General features: G+C 32.5%; 2 protein-coding genes across 16 annotated transcripts in view; both read left to right on the top strand.

Moving 5' to 3' along the window:
• Positions 1–9,227, top strand: part of LOC105338572 (sushi, von Willebrand factor type A, EGF and pentraxin domain-containing protein 1) — a 33,087-nt gene extending 23,860 nt beyond the window's left edge. For 3 of the 10 annotated variants that reach the window (XM_066074380.1, XM_066074381.1, XM_066074379.1), the window contains 13 exons: positions 327–500; positions 771–944; positions 1,304–1,477; positions 1,837–2,010; positions 2,370–2,543; positions 2,903–3,076; positions 3,780–3,953; positions 4,317–4,490; positions 5,500–5,673; positions 6,033–6,206; positions 6,563–6,736; positions 7,121–7,259; positions 8,761–9,227. In XM_066074380.1, the coding sequence (XP_065930452.1) occupies positions 327–500; positions 771–944; positions 1,304–1,477; positions 1,837–2,010; positions 2,370–2,543; positions 2,903–3,076; positions 3,780–3,953; positions 4,317–4,490; positions 5,500–5,673; positions 6,033–6,206; positions 6,563–6,736; positions 7,121–7,259; positions 8,761–8,917 (2,210 nt within the window). In that variant the 3' untranslated portion in view covers positions 8,918–9,227. The remainder of the gene's footprint in view (positions 1–326; positions 501–770; positions 945–1,303; positions 1,478–1,836; positions 2,011–2,369; positions 2,544–2,902; positions 3,077–3,779; positions 3,954–4,316; positions 4,491–5,499; positions 5,674–6,032; positions 6,207–6,562; positions 6,737–7,120; positions 7,260–8,760) is intronic. The other 7 variants (XM_066074387.1, XM_066074382.1, XM_066074384.1 and 4 more) reach the window with 6 other exon arrangements.
• A 4,053-nt stretch (positions 9,228–13,280) lies between these two features.
• LOC105344512 (low-density lipoprotein receptor-related protein 6) overlaps positions 13,281–20,445 on the top strand; it is a 30,255-nt gene continuing 23,090 nt past the window's right edge. For 3 of the 6 annotated variants that reach the window (XM_034461679.2, XM_034461681.2, XM_034461678.2), the window contains exons 1-3: positions 13,281–13,435; positions 18,418–18,868; positions 20,102–20,354. In XM_034461679.2, coding sequence (XP_034317570.2) covers positions 13,378–13,435; positions 18,418–18,868; positions 20,102–20,354 — 762 coding nt within the window. In that variant the 5' untranslated portion in view covers positions 13,281–13,377. The remainder of the gene's footprint in view (positions 13,436–18,417; positions 18,869–20,101; positions 20,355–20,445) is intronic. The other 3 variants (XM_034461682.2, XM_034461683.2, XM_034461684.2) reach the window with 3 other exon arrangements.

Raw genomic sequence — 20,445 nt, 5'->3', positions numbered from 1 at the left:
TGTAATCGTATATATATCATGTAATTATGAGAAGATGCTATGGACAAATTTTTTAAATAAGCATTGCATTGAATTCCTGAATTCCGTAAATCAAACATTTATTGAGCTACTTAATTCTATTAATTGTTCACTCCGATTGGAAATTCCTTTTAATACACTCAATATGCAGAATATAAGTTTTCAATTTTGTATATTGTACGCTTTACAATGCAGGTTTTCAATACATATTTCGACCATTTAATTTTTTTTTTTAATTTGTAGTTTGAAATTTCTTTCCAAAACATAATTAAATTTTGAAATAGAACGACAATTATATTTCTCTACAGTGATTTTGTGTCCCGAGTCTCTTGACACTGCTGTGTTGTCACCAAATTGTAGTAGAAGGATTGGAGACTCTTGTTCCTTCTCTTGTACTAATGGTTACCGTCCCAAAACATCTTCCAATTTGGTGTGCACAGCTGACGGGACGTGGAACCGCTATACAAATACACTGTGTGCACGTGAGTCTTAGTAGCTGTCTTTAGTATCCGAAATATAATCGTATATATATCATGTAACAACGAGAAGATGCTGTGGACAAATTTTCTAAAAAGGCATTGCATTGAATTCCTGAATTCCGTAAATCAAACATCTTTTAACCTCCTTAATTCTTTCAATGCAGTTTTTTAAACACATATTTCGACCATTTTTCTTTTTATTTTGTAGCTTGAAATTTCTTTCCAAAACATAATGAAATTTTGAAATAGAACGACAATTATATTTCTCTACAGTGATTATGTGTCCCGAGTCTCTGGACACTGCTGTGTTGTCACCAAACTGTAGTAGAAGGATTGGTGACTCTTGTTCCTTCTCCTGTACTAATGGTTACCGTCCCATAACATCTACCAATTTGGTGTGCACAGCTGACGGGACGTGGAGCCGCGATACAAATACACTGTGTTCACGTGAGTCTTAGTAGCTGTCTTCAATATTCGAAATGTAATCGTATATATATCATGTAATAACGACAAGATGCTGTGGACAAATGTTTAAAAAAGGCATTGCATTGAATTCCTGAATTCTGTAAATCAAACATTTTTTGAGCTCCTTAATTCTATCAATTGTTCACTCTGAATGGAAATTTCTTTTAATACACACAATATGCAGAATATAAATTTTCAATAATGTATATTATATGTTTTACAGCGCAGTTTTTTAATACATATTTCGACCATTTAATTTTTTTTTTAAATTTGCAGTTTGAAATTTCTTTCCAAAACATAATGAAATTTTAAAATAGAACGACAATTATATTTCTCTTCAGTGGTTTTGTGTCCCGAGTCTCTGGACACTGCTGTGTTGTCACCAAAGTGTAGTAGAAGGATTGGAGACTCTTGTTCCTTCTCTTGTACTAATGGTTACCGTCCCACAACATCTTCCAATTTGGTGTGCACAGCTGACGGGACGTGGAACCGTGATACAAATACACTGTGTTCACGTGAGTCTTAGTAGCTGTCTTCAATATCCGAAATGTAATCGTATATATATCATGTAATAACGACAAGATGCTGTGGACAAATGTTTAAAAAAGGCATTGCATTGAATTCCTGAATTCCGTAAATCAAACATTTTTTGAGCCCCTTAATTCTATTAATTGTTCACTCCGATTAAAAACTCTTGTTAATACATTAAATGTCCAGAATATAAGTTTTTAATTTTGTATATTATATGCTTTACAATGCAGTTTTTCAATACATAATTCGACTACTTAATTTTTTTTTTAAATTTGCAGTTTGAAATTTTTTTCCAGAAAATTATGAAATTTTAAAATAGAACGACAATTATATTTCTCTTCAGTGGTTTTGTGTCCCGAGTCTCTGGACACTGCTGTGTTGTCACCAAACTGTAGTAGAAGGATTGGTGACTCTTGTTCCTTCTCTTGTACTAATGGTTACCGTACAACAACATCTACCAATTTGGTGTGCACAGCTGACGGGACGTGGAACCGCGATACAAATACACTGTGTTCACGTGAGTCTTAGTAGCTGTCTTCAATATCCGAAATGTAATCGTATATATATCATGTAATAACGACAAGATGCTGTGGACAAATGTTTAAAAAAAGCATTGCATTGAATTCCTGAATTCCGTAAATCAAACATTTTTTGAGCCCCTTAATTCTATTAATTGTTCACTCCGATTAAAAACTCTTGTTAATACATTAAATGTCCAGAATATAAGTTTTTAATTTTGTATATTATATGCTTTACAATGCAGTTTTTCAATACATAATTCGACTACTTAATTTTTTTTTTAAATTTGCAGTTTGAAATTTTTTTCCAGAAAATTATGAAATTTTAAAATAGAACGACAATTATATTTCTCTTCAGTGGTTTTGTGTCCCGAGTCTCTGGACACTGCTGTGTTGTCACCAAACTGTAGTAGAAGGATTGGTGACTCTTGTTCCTTCTCTTGTACTAATGGTTACCGTACAACAACATCTACCAATTTGGTGTGCACAGCTGACGGGACGTGGAACCGCGATACAAATACACTGTGTTCACGTGAGTCTTAGTAGCTGTCTTCAATATCCGAAATGTAATCGTATATATATCATGTAATAACGACAAGATGCTGTGGACAAATGTTTAAAAAAAGCATTGCATTGAATTCCTGAATTCCGTAAATCAAACATTTTTTGAGCCCCTTAATTCTATTAATTGTTCACTCCGATTAAAAACTCTTGTTAATACATTAAATGTCTAGAATATAAGTTTTTAATTTTGTATATTATATGCTTTACAATGCAGTTTTTCAATACATAATTCGACTACTTAATTTTTTTTTTTAATTTGTAGTTTGAAATTTTTTTCCAGAAAATTATGAAATTTTGAAATAGAACGACAATTATATTTCTCTACAGTGATTATGTGTCCCGAGTCTCTGGACACTGCTGTGTTGTCACCAAACTGTAGTAGAAGGATTGGTGACTCTTGTTCCTTCTCCTGTACTAATGGTTACCGTACAACAACATCTACCAATTTGGTGTGCACAGCTGACGGGACGTGGAACCGCGATACAAATACACTGTGTTCACGTGAGTCTTAGTAGCTGTCTTCAGCATCAGAAATGTAATCGTATATATATCATGTAATAATGAGAAGATGCTGTGGACAAATTTTTAAATCAAAGTACTGATAGTACTGAAAAGCGCTAACCCAGGTTCTGAATGTATATTAAGGATAAACAGTGTATGTATATAACATTTCAGCTTCTGTATTGACACTATACTGTATTTCCTCATCACTAAGTGAAACCCCCTGCAATGATGCATGTAAGCCCCGTACATTAGATTTACAATAGCCCATATGATTCACAATAGCCCGTACAGTTATGTGCATAAAAAACTGAAACTGGTTCCTTAACCAGTTTAAATGATGTATACTTCTGCTCATAGGGGCGGTTATTCGATGCACCGGAAGTAGAAGTCTAACGACAATAAAGCACTAGGCTATGCTTAGCGCTTTTAAAAGGCATTGCATTGAATTCCTGAATTCTGTAAATCAATCATTTATTGAGCTCCTTAATACTATCAATTGTTCACTCCGATTGGAAATTCCTTTTTAATACACTCAATATGCAGAATATCAGTTTTTCAATTTTGTATATTATACGCTTAACAAGGCAGGTTTTCAATACATATTTTGACCATTTAATTTTTTTTCAAAATTTGTAGTTTGAAATTTCTTTCCACACATAATTAAATTTTGAAATAGAACGACAATTATATTTCTCTACAGTGATTATGTGTCCCGAGTCTCTGGACACTGCTGTGTTGTCACCAAAGTGTAGTAGAAGGATTGGTGACTCTTGTTCCTACTCTTGTACTAATGGTTACCGTCCCACAACATCTACCAATTTGGTGTGCACAGCTGACGGGACGTGGAACCGCGATACAAATACACTGTGTTCACGTGAGTCTTAGTAGCTGTCTTCAATATCCGAAATGTAATCGTATAGACATGTATATCATGTAACAACGAGAAGATGCTGTGGACAATTTTTTTAAAAAGGCATTGCATTGAATTCCTGAATTCCGTCAATCAAACATTTTTTGAGCTCCTTAATTCTATCAATTGTTCACTCTGAATGGAAATTCCTTTTAATACACTCAATATGCAGAATATAAATTTTCAATTTTGTATATTATATGTTTTACAACGCAGTTTTTCAATACATATTTCGACTATTTAATTTTTTTTAATTTGTAGTTTGAAATTTCTTTTCATAAAATAATGACATTTTAAAAATAGAACGACAATTATATTTCTCTACAGTGATTTTGTGTCCCGAGTCTCTGGACACTGCTGTTTTGTCACCAAACTGTAGTACAAGGATTGGTGACTCTTGTTCCTTCTCTTGTACAAATGGTTACCGTCCAACAACATCTACCAATTTGGTGTGCACAGCTGACGGGACGTGGAACCTCGATACAAATACACTGTGTTCACGTGAGTCTTAGTAGCTGTCTTCAATATCCGAAATGTAATCGTATATATATCATGTAATAACGAGAAGATGCTGTGGACAAATTTTTAATCAAAGTACTGAAGAACTGACGGGAGTTGATTTTGTCGATTAATTCAGGTTTATGTTTATTTATTTTAAAATCAATGATATGTTTTTTTGCATGACAAGTACATGTAGTTTCTAATTTGAATTACGCACATTTTTTTAATATGAATTTTTGGACTTTTTCGACAAGAATGTCGAGAAACCCCCATATGAATCATATTAAATAATATTTAAAGATAAAATTAATTCAATCAAACTATGTATCAGTAATTGAAATATTTCTCGAAAATTGTATTTATCCAAACAATATTGAACTCTATTCTCGTTCAACCAAACGCCTGGTTGACACCGTAAATCTCCGACAAGGATTTACGGAGACAGCCAAGCGTCGAGCTGAACGAGACTATATTTAACTCTAGCGTAGGAATACATACGACTACAAAAGATATTTAAATTGTTCATACCATTTAAAATCTGATTATTTTCAATATATTTATAAATAAGTTTCCTTGAAAAACAATGCTTACGCATACATTAGATCGAATTTATCAATTATTTTAAAGAACTAAGTCTTTCTTGTGTGCAGCAATATTTGTGCTGAGGTCCAAACACTGTTTCACTTTCGGTTTCTCTGAGTAACTGCATAGGAGAGTTGATTAAAATCAACCCCCAAAAAGGCATTGCATTGAATTCCTGAATTCTGTAAATCAAACATTTGTTGAGCTCCTTAATTCTATCTATTGTTCACTCCGATTGGAAATTCCTTTTAATACGCTCAATATGCAGAATATCAGTTTTTCATTTTTGTATATTATATGCTTTACAACGCAGTTTTTCAATACATTTTTCGATTATTTAAATTTTTTTTTTAAATTTGTAGTTTGAAATTTCTTTCCAGAAAATAATGAAATTTTGAAATAGAACGACAATTATATTTCTCTACAGTGATTATCTGTCCCGAGTCTCTGGACACTGCTGTGTTGTCACCAAAGTGTATTAGAAGGATTGGTGACTCTTGTTCCTTCTCCTGTACTAATGGTTACCGTCCAACATCATATACCAATTTGGTGTGCACAGCTGACGGAACGTGGAACCGCGATACAAATACACTGTGTTCACGTGAGTCTTAGTAGCAGGTCTTCAATATCCGAAATGTAATCGTATATATATATCATGTAATAACGACAAGATGCTGTGGACGAATGTTTAAAAAAGACATTGCATTGAATTCCTGAATTCCGTAAATCAAACATTTATTCAGCTACTTAATTCTATCAATTGTTCACTTTGATTGGAAATTCCTTTTAATACACTCAATATGCAGAATATGTTTAATTTTCTGTATATTATACGCTTTACAACGCAGTTTTTCAATACATATTTCGACCATTTAAGTTTTTTTTAAATTTGTAGTTTGAAATTTCTTTCCAGAAAAAAATGAAATTTTGAAATAGAACAACAGTTATATTTCTCTACAGTGATTATGTGTCCCGAATCTCTGGACACTGCTGTGTTGTCACCAAAGTGTAGTAGAAGGATTGGTGACTCTTGTTCCTTCTCCTGTACTAATGGTTACCGTACAACAACATCTACCGATTTGATGTGCACAGCTGACGGGACGTGGAACCGCGATACAAATACACTGTGTTCACGTGAGTCTTAGTAGCTGTCTTTAATATCCGAAATGTAATCGTATATATATCATGTAATAACAAGAAGATGCTGTGGACAATTTTTTTAAAAAGGCATTGCATTGAATTCCTGAATTCCGTCAATCAAACATTGATTTTGCTCCTTAATTCTATCAATTGTTCACTCTGAATGGAAATTCCTTTTAATACACTCAATATGCAGAATATTAATTTTCAATTTTGCATATTATATGCTTTACAACGCAGTTTTTCAATACATATTTCGACCATTTTTTTTTTTTAAATTTGTAGTTTGAAATTTCTTTCTAAAACATAATGAAATTTTGAAATAGAACAACAATTTTATTTCTCTACAGTGATTATGTGTCCCGAGTCTCTGGACACTGCTGTGTTGTCACCAAAGTGTAGTAGAAGGATTGGTGAATCTTGTTCCTTCTCCTGTACTCTTGGTTACCGTCCCACAACATCTACCAATTTGATGTGCACAGCTGACGGGACGTGGAACCGCGATACAAATACACTGTGTTCACGTGAGTCTTAGTAGCTGTCTTCAATATCCGAAATGTAATAGTATATATATTATGTAATAATGAGAAGATGCTGTGGACACATTTTTTAAAAAGGCATTGCATTGAATTCCTGAACTCCGTAAATCAAACATATATTTAGCTCCTTAATTCTATCATTTTCTGTTCACTTATTTATACTAATGTCAAAATCTCTACATACATGTATTGTTGACATCATTTTGTAGACCATGTTGATACGCATTTCTGTCTGAAATATTGTCAGTGTCTAAGTTTGTTTTCAAAAAGAACTAAAATAAATAATTGTATCATAAACGGCAATTCATATGAGGCAATGTGATAACAATTTACAAATTACAGTGATCATCTTTCGTGGTGTCTTTTCAGAGGGAAATCCTACTCCAGAAAAACACAAGATGGATATTAATTATCTATACCTGGGGTTGGCATCAGCTGGTGCGGTCGTCGTAGTACTGGGCATCGTTGGAAACATCTGTCTGCTGAAAAAACGAAACAATATACATCGGTACTGTAATTGTAAAATAAAGGTTGACAGTCTTTATCATTAGAAGACTATTATACTTTTTAATGGTTTTACTTTAAGTAGAAGAAGAAAATTTAGATGTATTTTTATGATGTTCCTTAAATTTAATACTAGACTATGGATCTCAATTCCTTGCTTAAATATTCAAATTTATTTAACTTGGGCAATTATCAACATCGGTCAATGACACTTTTTCATTTTCCGATAATGATAATGGTTGATAATATATAAATAGTGTTGACCTCACAAACAGGCGCTTTTTTGTTATACTGAATGCTTTCATTTTTAAGAACACTTTACTTCTTTTAAATTTTTTCATTTGAATTTTACGACGAATCGGACGCGCATGTAACAATTCGCTGTGTTACCCATTGCCTAGTGTGTTGCGATTGGTGATAAAACGATTTATAAACTGCGTCAGATTTCAGTGTTTACCATGGAAGTATAATAATTTAACATAGTAGAATAATTTTATTTGTTGATTTATTTTTCATTTGTGGTATAAAGGTATACACTAATTTTTGTGATCGTGAATTAGTGGTTTATGTTTTAGATGCCATGACTATAACTGGTTTCATGAAGTCACTAATCATACTAACCAAAGTAAAGAACCGTCGTCACATTAATAAATGCATCGAACACTTTCTCCTTTTTCTAAGACAACATAAAAAGTACTATTCTCGAATTTAGGTTAATGCTATAAATCCTTAATATTAGTTGTGATTGTAACTATATAGGAATTTAAGTTGTCAAAATTTAATCTTTTAAAAATTGATATCATAATTAAAAACTGTAAATAATTGGGCTCTATCAAATATAATATTATTCCAAATCAGAAAAAAAAATTTCGTTTAAAAAAAATGGCAGACATTTTATAACACATTTCAGTTTCGAATCAACATAGTTTTGCCAATTTTATGATTGTGTTATTTACATATTTTACAGATCGTTCTACGACATGCAATGTTTAAACAATTAAGTGTGCTCTAAATGATTTGTAGACAGCATATCGCAAATATTTTAACATTGACTTCATTTTAATACAAGTAGAATATGATTTGTTTATTATAATTAATTCAAATATTTTATTGTAATCATATCTAATTTTTCATTAAAAATGGACAGAGCTTCAATACAAAAAGTGATCAAAGAAATTCTGACTTGAATATGTTTCAATGAAGTGTTGCTTAAAACCTACTTTAGTTTCTTTAAACTGAATTTCATTTTTTTAAAAATTTTATCAATTATAGTAACTTTTTAATTTCAAATGTAGCACAATATTTTGAGGAATCTTTCTAACCGTTTCAAATAAATTATAACTATTAGCTTAAGATGAGACTAACTGACTAAATTTTTAAAGGTAAAAAATAGCTCCTCAATCAAAGGTACTTATTGGAAATTAAGTGGTTGTTAGCTACCATTAAAGCATTGGTTTTTTTTTCAATCTGAGCAATCTTCAAAAATATATATGTATTCATTGCAGTGGGCGGTATAAAAGGACGTCATCAAGCACACAACACAACGCACTTTTGACGTTTGAGAACCGAGGATTTCAACGAGCCGGGGATGAATACGTTACAATCAACTCCATGTATGATGCAGGGAATGGTGATTACGATGAGCCCAACAACGGTCATTGACCTACCAAAACCTACATAAATCCAAATGCTTTAAACATCATAATCTTTATATGACTTATTTTGTATAACCTTTTATTAAATCATTTCTTCAAATGTGACATGCGAGGTAAAGTGATTCAATTACATTTCTATCGATATACTTTTTTACTAATTAAATATTAAGAAGCAAAGGTCTCAAATTGAATCATGATTTTTAAAAGATATATTCTCATGTTCCTACAGTGTGTAAATAAATGAGGTAAGTCTTGTTATGAATGATTGTATATAGCCCCAGGAGAGAGATTATATCATTAAAAAAAGAATAAATTACTGGTTATATTAACGTTTTTTTATTCCCAGAACATAATTGTTATCATAAATCATTTTTTGTGTCATTTGTTTAAATTTAAATTAATGGAAAAATTACAGAAGTATTGACAACTGTAAACTTTAAACTTGCACTTGAATATTTTATATGAAAATATTTTTCTACGAGAACGATACGGCATGAGGATGTTACTCTTTTACTTCGCATATTCGTATAAGAGGTTCCTTTAATTGGAAAAAACTTTAACATTATCGCAATAAGCCGTGTAAACTCAGACAGATTAAATTATTTCTTTTCAATTCATACATACGTTTCCTTAAAAATTCCCGTTTATTTATTTTGATCGGCTTCGGCCGAACACAGTTGTGTCTTTATGTGGCATCCGGTTAATTCAACTATTTGCGCACGCATTGAGTCTTGATTTACTTTATTTACTATACAATGACAGCTTCATGTTAATCTCTATTTATATGTAAATTACTAAAACAGTAGTCTACTGTGTTTTATAATATGTGTTGTATCGACCATAGAACTTACGAAAAGATGACTTCAAACGAGACTGTTTGTCAGTAGCTTGTCTCGCCTTAGAAACTGTTCATACGAAGAGCATGCCCTTGTGTATCGAATTAACTGATGGACAAAAACACCATATGTAGGTGATGAAGGTATATTGCTACATAAGTAAGGAAAGTTGACTATAGAAAAATTGAGGTCATCGCGTTTATCATAAAGTTTTGTTGTTAGGTTACCATCAATGTCCATTTCCAGTAAAATCTCCAAATATGAACCAGATGACGCAGATTCTGTGTTATCTTTTATTTCAAGTTCACTGGGATATATCAAGTCGACGTAAGTATGGAAATAACAATTGTTAATTGATAATACGTCGTCGATATACCTGAATGTTAAGTTGAAGGACACAGCGATTGATTTATATTTTTCACGTACAAGTTTTTGTATAAAATCTGCTTCATAAGAATTCAAAATTAGGTCTTCAGACAATGGGTAAAATACAATGCATGTATTGTAATACTTACGCATAACGTATATCCCGTGTAAGTCACATTTATGATACCTTATGTGAAAATAAAGCAGACGTATCAGTATGAATTAAAACCTAGAAACTCGCATAGCTATTTTCAAAATCCTCTTTTAATTGTATAAAACAATACAAAAATGAAATTACCTTTCTACTTAAAACAGTCAGTTAATCCAGAAGTCTAATTTTCACATCTAAAATTCTAGATATTCCATTCAGATACTAAATTTGAAATTCCATAGAAGCGTATCCTAGTGACACTAATCAGTTACGACAACCGTCATAAGGATTCTACATCGTAATCATTTATCATGTTCACATAGCCGAATAGAACATATAATTATAACGTCGATCATATCTTATTGAATGATAATTATTATGTGTGGATCTAACCGGGTTAACCGGGTTAACAGGTATGTGACTATCAGTCAATATATCGGGTATCAATAGCTCAGTGGTCAGAACGTTGGCACGGTACGCCAGAGGCCCTGGCTTCGAGTCCTGGTTGAGACTTGACTTTTCACCACCTGCTTCATTTGGCACCCAACGTGCAAATCCCACGGTCACTCCATAGGAACATGTTTCACAACATTTCTTTAACTGGTAGAATTCTACTCGTAAATTCCAGGACGAATTTCTACCAAGAGGGGGAGTATGTCACCGGGTTAACAGGTGTGTGACTATCAGTCAATATATCGGGTCTCAAATGCTCAGTAGTTAGAACGCTGGCACGGTACGCCAGAGGCCCTGGCCTCGAGTCCCGGTTGAGACTTGACTTTTCACGACCTGTTACAAACATATAAGGTTATCCATTCATCATAGGGTCAGTAAGCTTGTCCAAGCTCAGGCATTTTCAGTACCAAATTGGCTCTGCCTTGGCTTTAGCGTTATCCATTTCCTTATACTCTTTAGCCTTTGAAATTTTTATTTAATACAACCAAACCAGTTTGGCCATTTGCAAGTTTTTCAGTCTTTTCGACAAAATTTACAAAACTAGTAATTCTTTAAAGAAAAACAAAGTGCCTGGCACGACACAGGATAAAACCCAGGCATCACGATGGAACAGGTTTAGTTAATTTCCTAATTCAATCAGCGCATACAACCAGCGATTCCTTGCCACCAGTCCAGCCTGCAATGCTATTGATATTTAGCGAGCATTGCGTCCTAAGCCTTGGCTGATATGGCCAAAATCATCCCCAATCGTTACCTAACTAAAGCCCATTGTCGCACCAGCCACTCTAGCCAAGCGTGGCGGGTCAAATCAAAGTACAGCACAGTGCATGTAATTATATATATCTAAAAAAAAATTTCCCAAAACACGGAGCATTGCCAGTGAACTAAGACATATGATAACAAATAGACTAAAAATCAAAATGTAAATTTTGAGCAAACTTAGATGAGGACATCACTGATGAAAAAGCAATGTTCTTTGATAGCGGGAAACATTAAATGTTTCTTAAGTCAACAACTAAGGCTATTACTGAAATTGTGATGTAAATAAATGCGTTCCCCATCTACGTTTCCATATATAAACACACTAACAAGTCACAATACAATTGTTCAAATATTTACATACAATTTGGTAAGGGGCAAGCCGAGTTTAGACTTGAAGATGGTGTCTTTGACTAAAAACTTGATTGGTGTTATGTTTTGACCTCGCCAATCACTGGGACCAAGACACAGTTATTAATCTCCCTTCTTTATCCCCACATGGATATTTTCATTTAAAACATGTTTATATTAACAAAAATTATCAGTCCGGCTTTAGCAATGAATGCATATCTTTTTTTGTACACAAAATGATTATAAACTATTCGTTTGGATGTTATAACATTATATGTAATTTATACCAAAAAATTCAACATTTTTAAAACTTCTCTTCCTAAGTAAACACTTGATAATGAGTGAAACGTGTGCAACATTTATAGAAGAATGTTTATTTTAAATACGATCAAAGGTAGATGGGATGGGGTGCCGCTTTGTTCAGTGCCAAATGTGTTAACAACAAGTAACTTTAGAATTACATTCCATGACTGTATATTTCAAAACGCATTGTTTTAATTTGTTATGGTCCATTCCATCAACAAGACAGAATTAAATGTATAGACATGCTTGATTAGCAAACCTTGGTTGTTTTTCTCTGTAGAGTTGTGTACTTGTACTTGTGCATAACACATATCCGAACAAAATTTTAATCAGGGTTATCAAATCACAGATCCAGAAACTTTTTCCAGGGGATTTGGATCCAAGTGAAATAGTGTTTGCCTGGGGTCGGGGGTTCGGAGATTAAGACTTTAACATTCGCTATTAATAAATGCATTATTCTATAAAAGAATTATCAAGAATAAACTACTCTTTAAAGTGAGTTGCATTTTTTAAACTAAAGAGGTGGGGGGGGGGGGGACCTAACGGTTCAATTTGCGTATATATCCATGTATATATATTTTTTAATTTTGGGTATTTTCCTTTATTTTTTCTTTTGATGAGATGAATGCAGTTTAAAAATGACAACGACTATTGGATCTGCTTAACTCCGGAAACGTTAGAGAAAACATTCCGAGAGTTTGCAGTTAAACTTACAATCCCGAAATCTATTTCTTGCCACAACATGCACACTTTTAGCTCCTGATTTACGAATATGTTTTATGTTGCTGTCGTAAAACAATATCAAATGGTAGAACTTGACATTTTCAAATTAAAGCAGTTTTATACGTATTTAAGCGTCTTTACAACTGTAACTATACTGATACGGTGTTAACTGGTTCGTCTGCTAAAGCCTTCTACTAACAATATATTTACTTATGTAACTTATTACTTAATTAATTAGTTACATATGCATGGTAACTACTTGCTGTGTATCAGTGACCTTCCGTCTACCTACTTTTATCATATTGTCTTACTGGCACCATTGACTTGTTTTTATATCATTAAACGAAGAAATACAGAAACGTGCACCCTTACTATCAGTCCCTATTCATAAAACCAACTCAGGGCATTTTAAACTAATATAATTATTGGCACCGATTACATTTCTATTTTAAAACGCAGCTCATAACTCGGGGTTTCCTTTTTTTAAATTTCTTAAGGTTTAGATTCCTGACTGTAAGAAACAAAATGATATACTCAATGCCGATATTTGGAATTATGCTTTTATTACAACATTTTTCTTTTGGTAAGTGTTTATTTTTCACATCGCTTTGTTCAACTTTATACGGCATTGTCCGCCTTTACTTTTCTTTCAAAATAGAATAGAAAGTTTGTATTTACGTATGTAATTGTACAAAAAGCTAGCATAAATTGTCGGGTCTTAGCGACCATCAAAGTCGTCGGACATGATCAGTCGGTGTCTATCAAATATTATTTTCATTTCCAATGATAACGACAATAACATACATGTATCTTAAAACTTTACAACAAAGCTGTATATGGTCAGAGGTGCTCTTGTACATTTTATCTTTGTTTTTCTTGAACATTTCTCTATGTTTTGTAAAACGATTGTATCATATAAACAAAGTTTGTTTATATGCACACAAATAGCATATCGTTGACATATTAAATAGCCGTTATAAAATGTGCTTACTTGTCAGAATAATAACAAACAACAGAGCAATATATTATGCATTTGAATTCGATACAAGTATGCATTAAATCGATTGGAACAGAAAGAGTTGCGACTTAGCAATTGCTTATCATGACTTCATCTACACGTAATATCACGCTTGAATCAATATCACACAAATAACACTGTATATATATATTGAGAATATGTATCTCAATAAATTTGAACTTTTGACAATGTTCGCAATGTTGGATAACATTTTCCTTCCCAATGTAATGTTGTTTGTTTTAATCTGTAAACACTTAACTGATGTCCGGATTAGTGGGAGATGGTTGTGCCGATCTAGAATAACACCAAAATCGAATAAAATTAAAAAAAAATCTTTAATCGACGGTATATGACAATTGGTAATAATTCCTACGAATCGGGACATATTTTGTGGTCATAATATTAGAAGGTGCTAGATATATTAGCAAAGTCACGCCTAATGATATTCTTTATATAAAAACAAAATCCCTGTTTAACCCATCATTTATTACATGTATCTCATGCCAATATAATCTATCTGTTTGTGACCGTGTGAATTTTCTTTCTTTACGTGTGCTGTAATAAATCAATTTCGGTCCCTTTCGTGTTTAAGAGTTTTATAACTGATTATCACTTTAATTATAAATACTTAATATAAATATCCTATGGTGGAATATCTCTGCCCCTTGTATGCAAGATATTTTTCTATCAAATATGTCGACATGCAAGATAAATATGTTGACATGCAAGATAGTTATGTCAATATGCAACATAACTATGTTAACATGCAAGAAAATTGCAGTAAACAAAAAATTATAAAAAATCTCAAAAAATCTCAAATATCGCCAACTTGTAACAGCGAAGATGCTGGAAGCTACTTATTTATGTCGACATGCATCGTAGCTATGTTGATATGCAACATATTTATGTTGATATGCAACTTATTTTAGTCGGCATGCAACTTATTTATGCCGACATGCGACTTAAATATGTAAACAATGAAGATAAATATGTTGACATGCAACTTATTTATGTTGACATGCAACTCCGTTATGTTCACATGCAATTTATAAGTTGCATGTGAACATATTTATCTCGCATGTGAACTTAACTAAGTTGAATTTCGACATAAATAAGTAGCATGTGAACATAACTAAGTTGCATGTCGACATAAATAAGTTGTATGTCAGCATATTTATCTTATATGTTAACATAAATAAGTTGTATTTCGATAAAAATAAGTAGCATCTAGCAATATTTGATGTCACTTGTGGGCGATATTTGAGATTTTTTGGGTCTTTTAATAATTCTCATTTGATTGCAATTTTCTTGGATGTCACATGTTGACATATTTGATAGAAAAATAACTTGGAAATAACAGGCAGAGATATGCCACCATACTATCCAGATTCTAAGCATTGTAAAATTCTTATCCTCGTTTATAATAATTATGACAATCGGAATTTTAATTGGGGGGGGGGGGAGGGTCAGAAAGATTCAAATAAGATATTAGACAGATACATTTTATTTTATAATTTCCACAAAAAAAAACCAAACAAAAAAAAACCCACAAAAACCCCCGACATCTTAGCACCGTTCTATTTGTTGTTTTTTTTTTTTTTTTTTAATATCTGTTTGATTTCTATCTTTCGTCCTTATAATTGTTTGTACTTTCAGTTATTTTAAAATACTCATTCATTGATCTATGTCTCTGATAAACCACGTTCAGAACTATTCAAACTTGACAAACGAATCAGATATTTAAATCTTGTTTGTCATGTAGCCAATGGCACTGGGGGTTTCGTCTTTGATTTTGCGTTATAAGAAAACCCCATAGTTTCTGTTACCAAAAACGTTGACTGTTTGGGTGAAACTAATTTGAATTGAATTGAACTTGACATTCGTGAAATAATGTACATTCCCTTCATATTACGATCCACATTATGACCATCGTCTCTATTCAATAAGAAATGAGTGAGCATTTAAATTACTAGCTTTATTCCGTAATCGACAAAAATAATATTTTTCCCTATTGCCAAAACTGTAGTGTTTGCAAGCTTTGGGTATTTTTGTATTTAAAGTTTTGACATAAGAATGAATTAAGTTAATGAACTTTTAAATTCTGCATCAAGATACTTTTAGGAGAGTTAACTCTCAGTTCTGTCATTATTCTGGCTGCTTCAGTTGGTACCTTTTCAAACAATTCAGAGCTTTACTTGGTACAGTTGCCCCATACAACATCACAATATTTCAGTATAGGTATTATAAGAGCGAATATATTTTACAGGTGTTTCTCTATCAATTGTATGCTTGAGCAATTTTAATATATTCAACCTTTTGCATGCTTTTTCATAAATACCACTGATATGATTGAACCAACTACTATCAGACTGTAGATGCAAGCTGAAGTGTACATGACTTTTTTAATGTTCATCATTTCACCATTTCAAACCGATTGCAGGAAAGTTTACATTTGGTCTAGTATAGTCACCATTTACAGTTTTTCTTACATTAAAATGTACAGTTAATATGCTGGACCATTTTTATATTGTGTCCAGGTCATTAGTAACTAATAAAGTTGTATAACATCATCACAAATAATAGCAAATAGTGAAGTATCATAGTATCATTTGCAAATAATCTTATCTTGTTTGATCAAGTTAATTTGGAGGCAGTTAGGGCCCGGGGTTGTGATCATTGGGGGGCATCAGTATGTTCAGGCGTTAATGTGTACACTGTAAGATTGTTAAACAACATGTCGATGTCCTGTCTTGTCCATAGTTTATTTAATCATATTATTTGCTGTTGAGTACCGTGACTACCGTTATTTTCGAATACGTTCATTTTTTATTTTTTTTTTTACATTTTTGGGGGGAAAATTTAATTTACATATATAGCAAATGTATGTTTTGTTTTTATTTGGCACATCTATGTTATTACGACCGGAAAAGATAGCACTGTGCCGGATAATTATGCCAGTGCCAGGGTGGCATTTTTGCATCCGTCTAAGCTGAATTGCTGAAAGAGGCTATATCCACCTTTGTTTTAAGTGTTTCTCACTTGTCAGATGAAATATGTACCCTTTAAAAATCCCTTAGGAAAATATTCATTACCACAGGAAAAACATTTTTCCTATAGGATATTTGAAATTTCCTAACGGAATAAAAGAAAATTATTTAGGAATTAAAATTCCGATATCATTAGAGCAAAACTTCAATAGGATGTTAAAATCCGAGAGGATATCTAAATTTCCTATAGGAAAATTACCTGTCTGAAAAAAATTCTTGCAGCAAAAACTTTCCTCCTGATTTAAAGAAAATTCTATAGGATTTTTAATATTTTCTGTAAGAAAATTAATTGTCCTATGGAATATTTTTTCTACGGGATATTTATTTTGAAAGACAAATATCTCACCTTTTAGGTTAGATACACTAGAAACAAAAGTGGTTATATACCCCATAGACAGTTGGGTATATATGGATTTTTACAAAACTACATCTTAAGCGGGTGTAAAAATGCCACCTTGGCACTGGCATAATTATTCAGTTCAGTGTTAGATGATTAATTCAAATAGAACTTGTCAAAATTGTCATAGGAAAACTTTAATTGACCTTTGTAGAACACTTTATATGTTTGATAAGTTGAACTACGACGAAATTATGACATATGCATGTTTGCTTTTAAACATAAATACATAATGAATATATTTCTTTTGAAAGAAGTTGTTATTTAATCATACCTTAAACAGAATATTCCTATTGCGGTTATCTTTTGGTATTAATGACAGTGAAAGAAAAATGAATAATAAAATGACATAAAATAGCGTATTTTGATATGAGTTACCGTTTAATTGGTCGGAACAAATTGCGATTAACCGATTAGCAATTTTGAAATCGATAGCCATCCCTAAAATAAATTGACCCAATATGGTTTGTGAACACCAAATGTATACACCGAACTGAGGGAGTCGTGATTTACAGATTAGGTAAGTACTCAGTCTACATGTAATCGAAAATGTAACATAGTATGACAAAGAAATGGGCAATACAAACGATATAATCATAAAGAAACACAAACGTAACACGAATTATTCAGGTAAATTTTAAAGGCAAGACGAATATGCTGGGAAAAAATCAGTTTTAAAGTCATTTGGTTATAATAAACAGCGTCAAGAACTATTTGGTATCAATGTATAACTATTTCAAAACGAGGTGATACAATTCCTTGAAAAGTAATGGGAAAAAATGTCCGAATGTTAAAGTATCTTAGTCATGGAACTACTTAAATAGCGTCAAAACAATCATAGAATATCATTGTTCAGCTTCAGTAAGAGGCTGTAACGTTACCCAATTCGGTAAATATCACAAGATCAAGAATGCCGCTGTCTTCCAAGATAGTAACGATACCAAATCCTGTTTTCTGACGCAAGTGTGTTTCTTTTAAACAAGAATTCAAGAACTCTAATTGATTTTTTGCAATAATTATGATCATCTATAATTCAAAGAAATAGCAGATGATAAAAAAATATTCAGTGATTATGTTTGCACAGTCTGAGAAATTTTTTTCAGGTCTTTCAAACGAGAAAGGTATCATTCTAGGAATGTACAACCGTGCTGCAATTAAAACATATCCAGAAATTCCTGACGAGTCTACAGATTTCCTCAATGCTCTTGATTTATTAATAAAACCACCAGAAGCACTAATCACGAGTATTGCATCCGATCCAAGGTTATCGGTTATTTTTACAGCCATAAATAATGGCATTTACACCATTTTTGATTTTTCTATTTGGCTAAATACTAGTAGTTCTACCGAGTTATTTCTTTCGTACAAAGGAAGATACGCAGCAATTGAACAAATAGCCTATGACTTTATCACGGGTAATTTGTATTGGTGCGATTCCATGTACGACTGGATCGCTATGAAACCAATATTTACCACCAAGACGGAGATCTATAACGTTGTTATTCGCACAGATTTGGATCACCCCGAAGGACTGGCTTTGGATCCTGGAGATAGGTATTCACTTTTTAAAATCTGCGACACAATTGTTGTGAAAATAAAGGAAGTTCCTTTGAAGTAAATTTTACAACTTTATTGGTGAGATACCAAAGCTTAAGTAACATCTATAAAGAGATTAATGTAGTGTTTTTATTAATGCTAAGCAAGCATGAAACATGTTTCAAAAGATCTACCAATTGATTGATTAAATTTCCATTAAGCGCTTAAACTTTTTAAGATTACAAGATGTTTATTTGTGATTTTTAGCCTGCTTCTTTGTCAACAAACATGGGTTTACTTGTCGAAGAAAAAAACTTAAACATATCAACTTTTATGATAACAAAATGGTCATAAATAGGAGAAGAAGGTTATATTATTGTACATAGTATTTGCTTTGATTCAGATTTGACGAGGACGTAGAGGAAAATGAAAAGAAAATATTAAAGGCCCAGTTTTAAAACTGGCTAACAAACGATATGATTTTATTAATTAAAGTTAAAGTCGTATCAAATATACAGCATATCGAAATTGTCGGATTTAAACAAACGCGCTGATTTTATATTGACCTATTTAACCCGGCCTGCTATGAAAGTAATACTTTTACCAAAAAAATCCTGAAAACCGGCTTCACTGCATGCAAGTCAAACATAGGTAGCCAGCAATTACTTTCAAAGGTGAACGCGTCGGCTGACTAAAGTTTTCCTAGGGGTTTCAACTGTTAAATATCCAAACAGGCACTATTTATACTATGCTTATATTAAGACCGAGAGACTTAAATATCAGGGCTCAGATAGAAATAGAAAACACAGGGAAGTATCTTTCTTTCCATTAAATATAAAATTCTATAACTTACGATATCATTATACAAACCTTCAGATATACTAAATTATAATAATAAAAAAAAATTCTAATTCAAACTGTGAATAACCTGTATTCTTCAGTCTTTAGTTTAGTCTTTAATTAACAATTCAAAAAGGTATGCAATGACTCATTTTACAACTGTAAGTGTAAGTTAACATTGGCCTCTTAACAGTACTTTCTGGTGCTATATTTATCATATGACTAGATTTGTATAGCGAAATAGCACGTTTTTTCTTTATCTAGGTGAAAAGTGAGTTGATATCGACATTTCGAACTCTAATGGCTTAAGATCCACTTTGCTTTTATAATTTATCATTTTAAACAGACGAGGCTTGACCTAATCATATATTTTTTGAAAAACTATTCATAGTGTTTTCTTTATTTTAACAGAGTGATGTTCTTTTCCGATTATGGTCAAAATTCGCGAATTGAGAGGGCCTCCTTTGACGGACAGGACAGAGTGGTCATTGTATATAGAGGCATATTAAGGGTTGTCTCCCTTACCGTGGATACTGACAACGACAAGCTGTACTGGGCAGATCACAACAGACAGACATTGGAGGGATGTGATTACGACGGGTCCAACAGGAGAGTCATCAGACGTATGAATACGGTGTCAATGACAGGCGTAGCGTACCACCAGGTAATGATTGGACTACACACTACCAAAACATTAACTACGAAATAAATATATTACTTGGTCAATCTATGATTTACACTTGAACCAGCATACA

Source organism: Magallana gigas, chromosome 2 (assembly GCF_963853765.1).
Source record: "Magallana gigas chromosome 2, xbMagGiga1.1, whole genome shotgun sequence".
NCBI classification, from domain to species: Eukaryota; Metazoa; Mollusca; class Bivalvia; order Ostreida; family Ostreidae; genus Magallana; species Magallana gigas.
The sequence above is the reverse complement of the archived record's forward strand: the minus strand, read 5'-3'. Positions and strand labels throughout refer to the sequence as shown.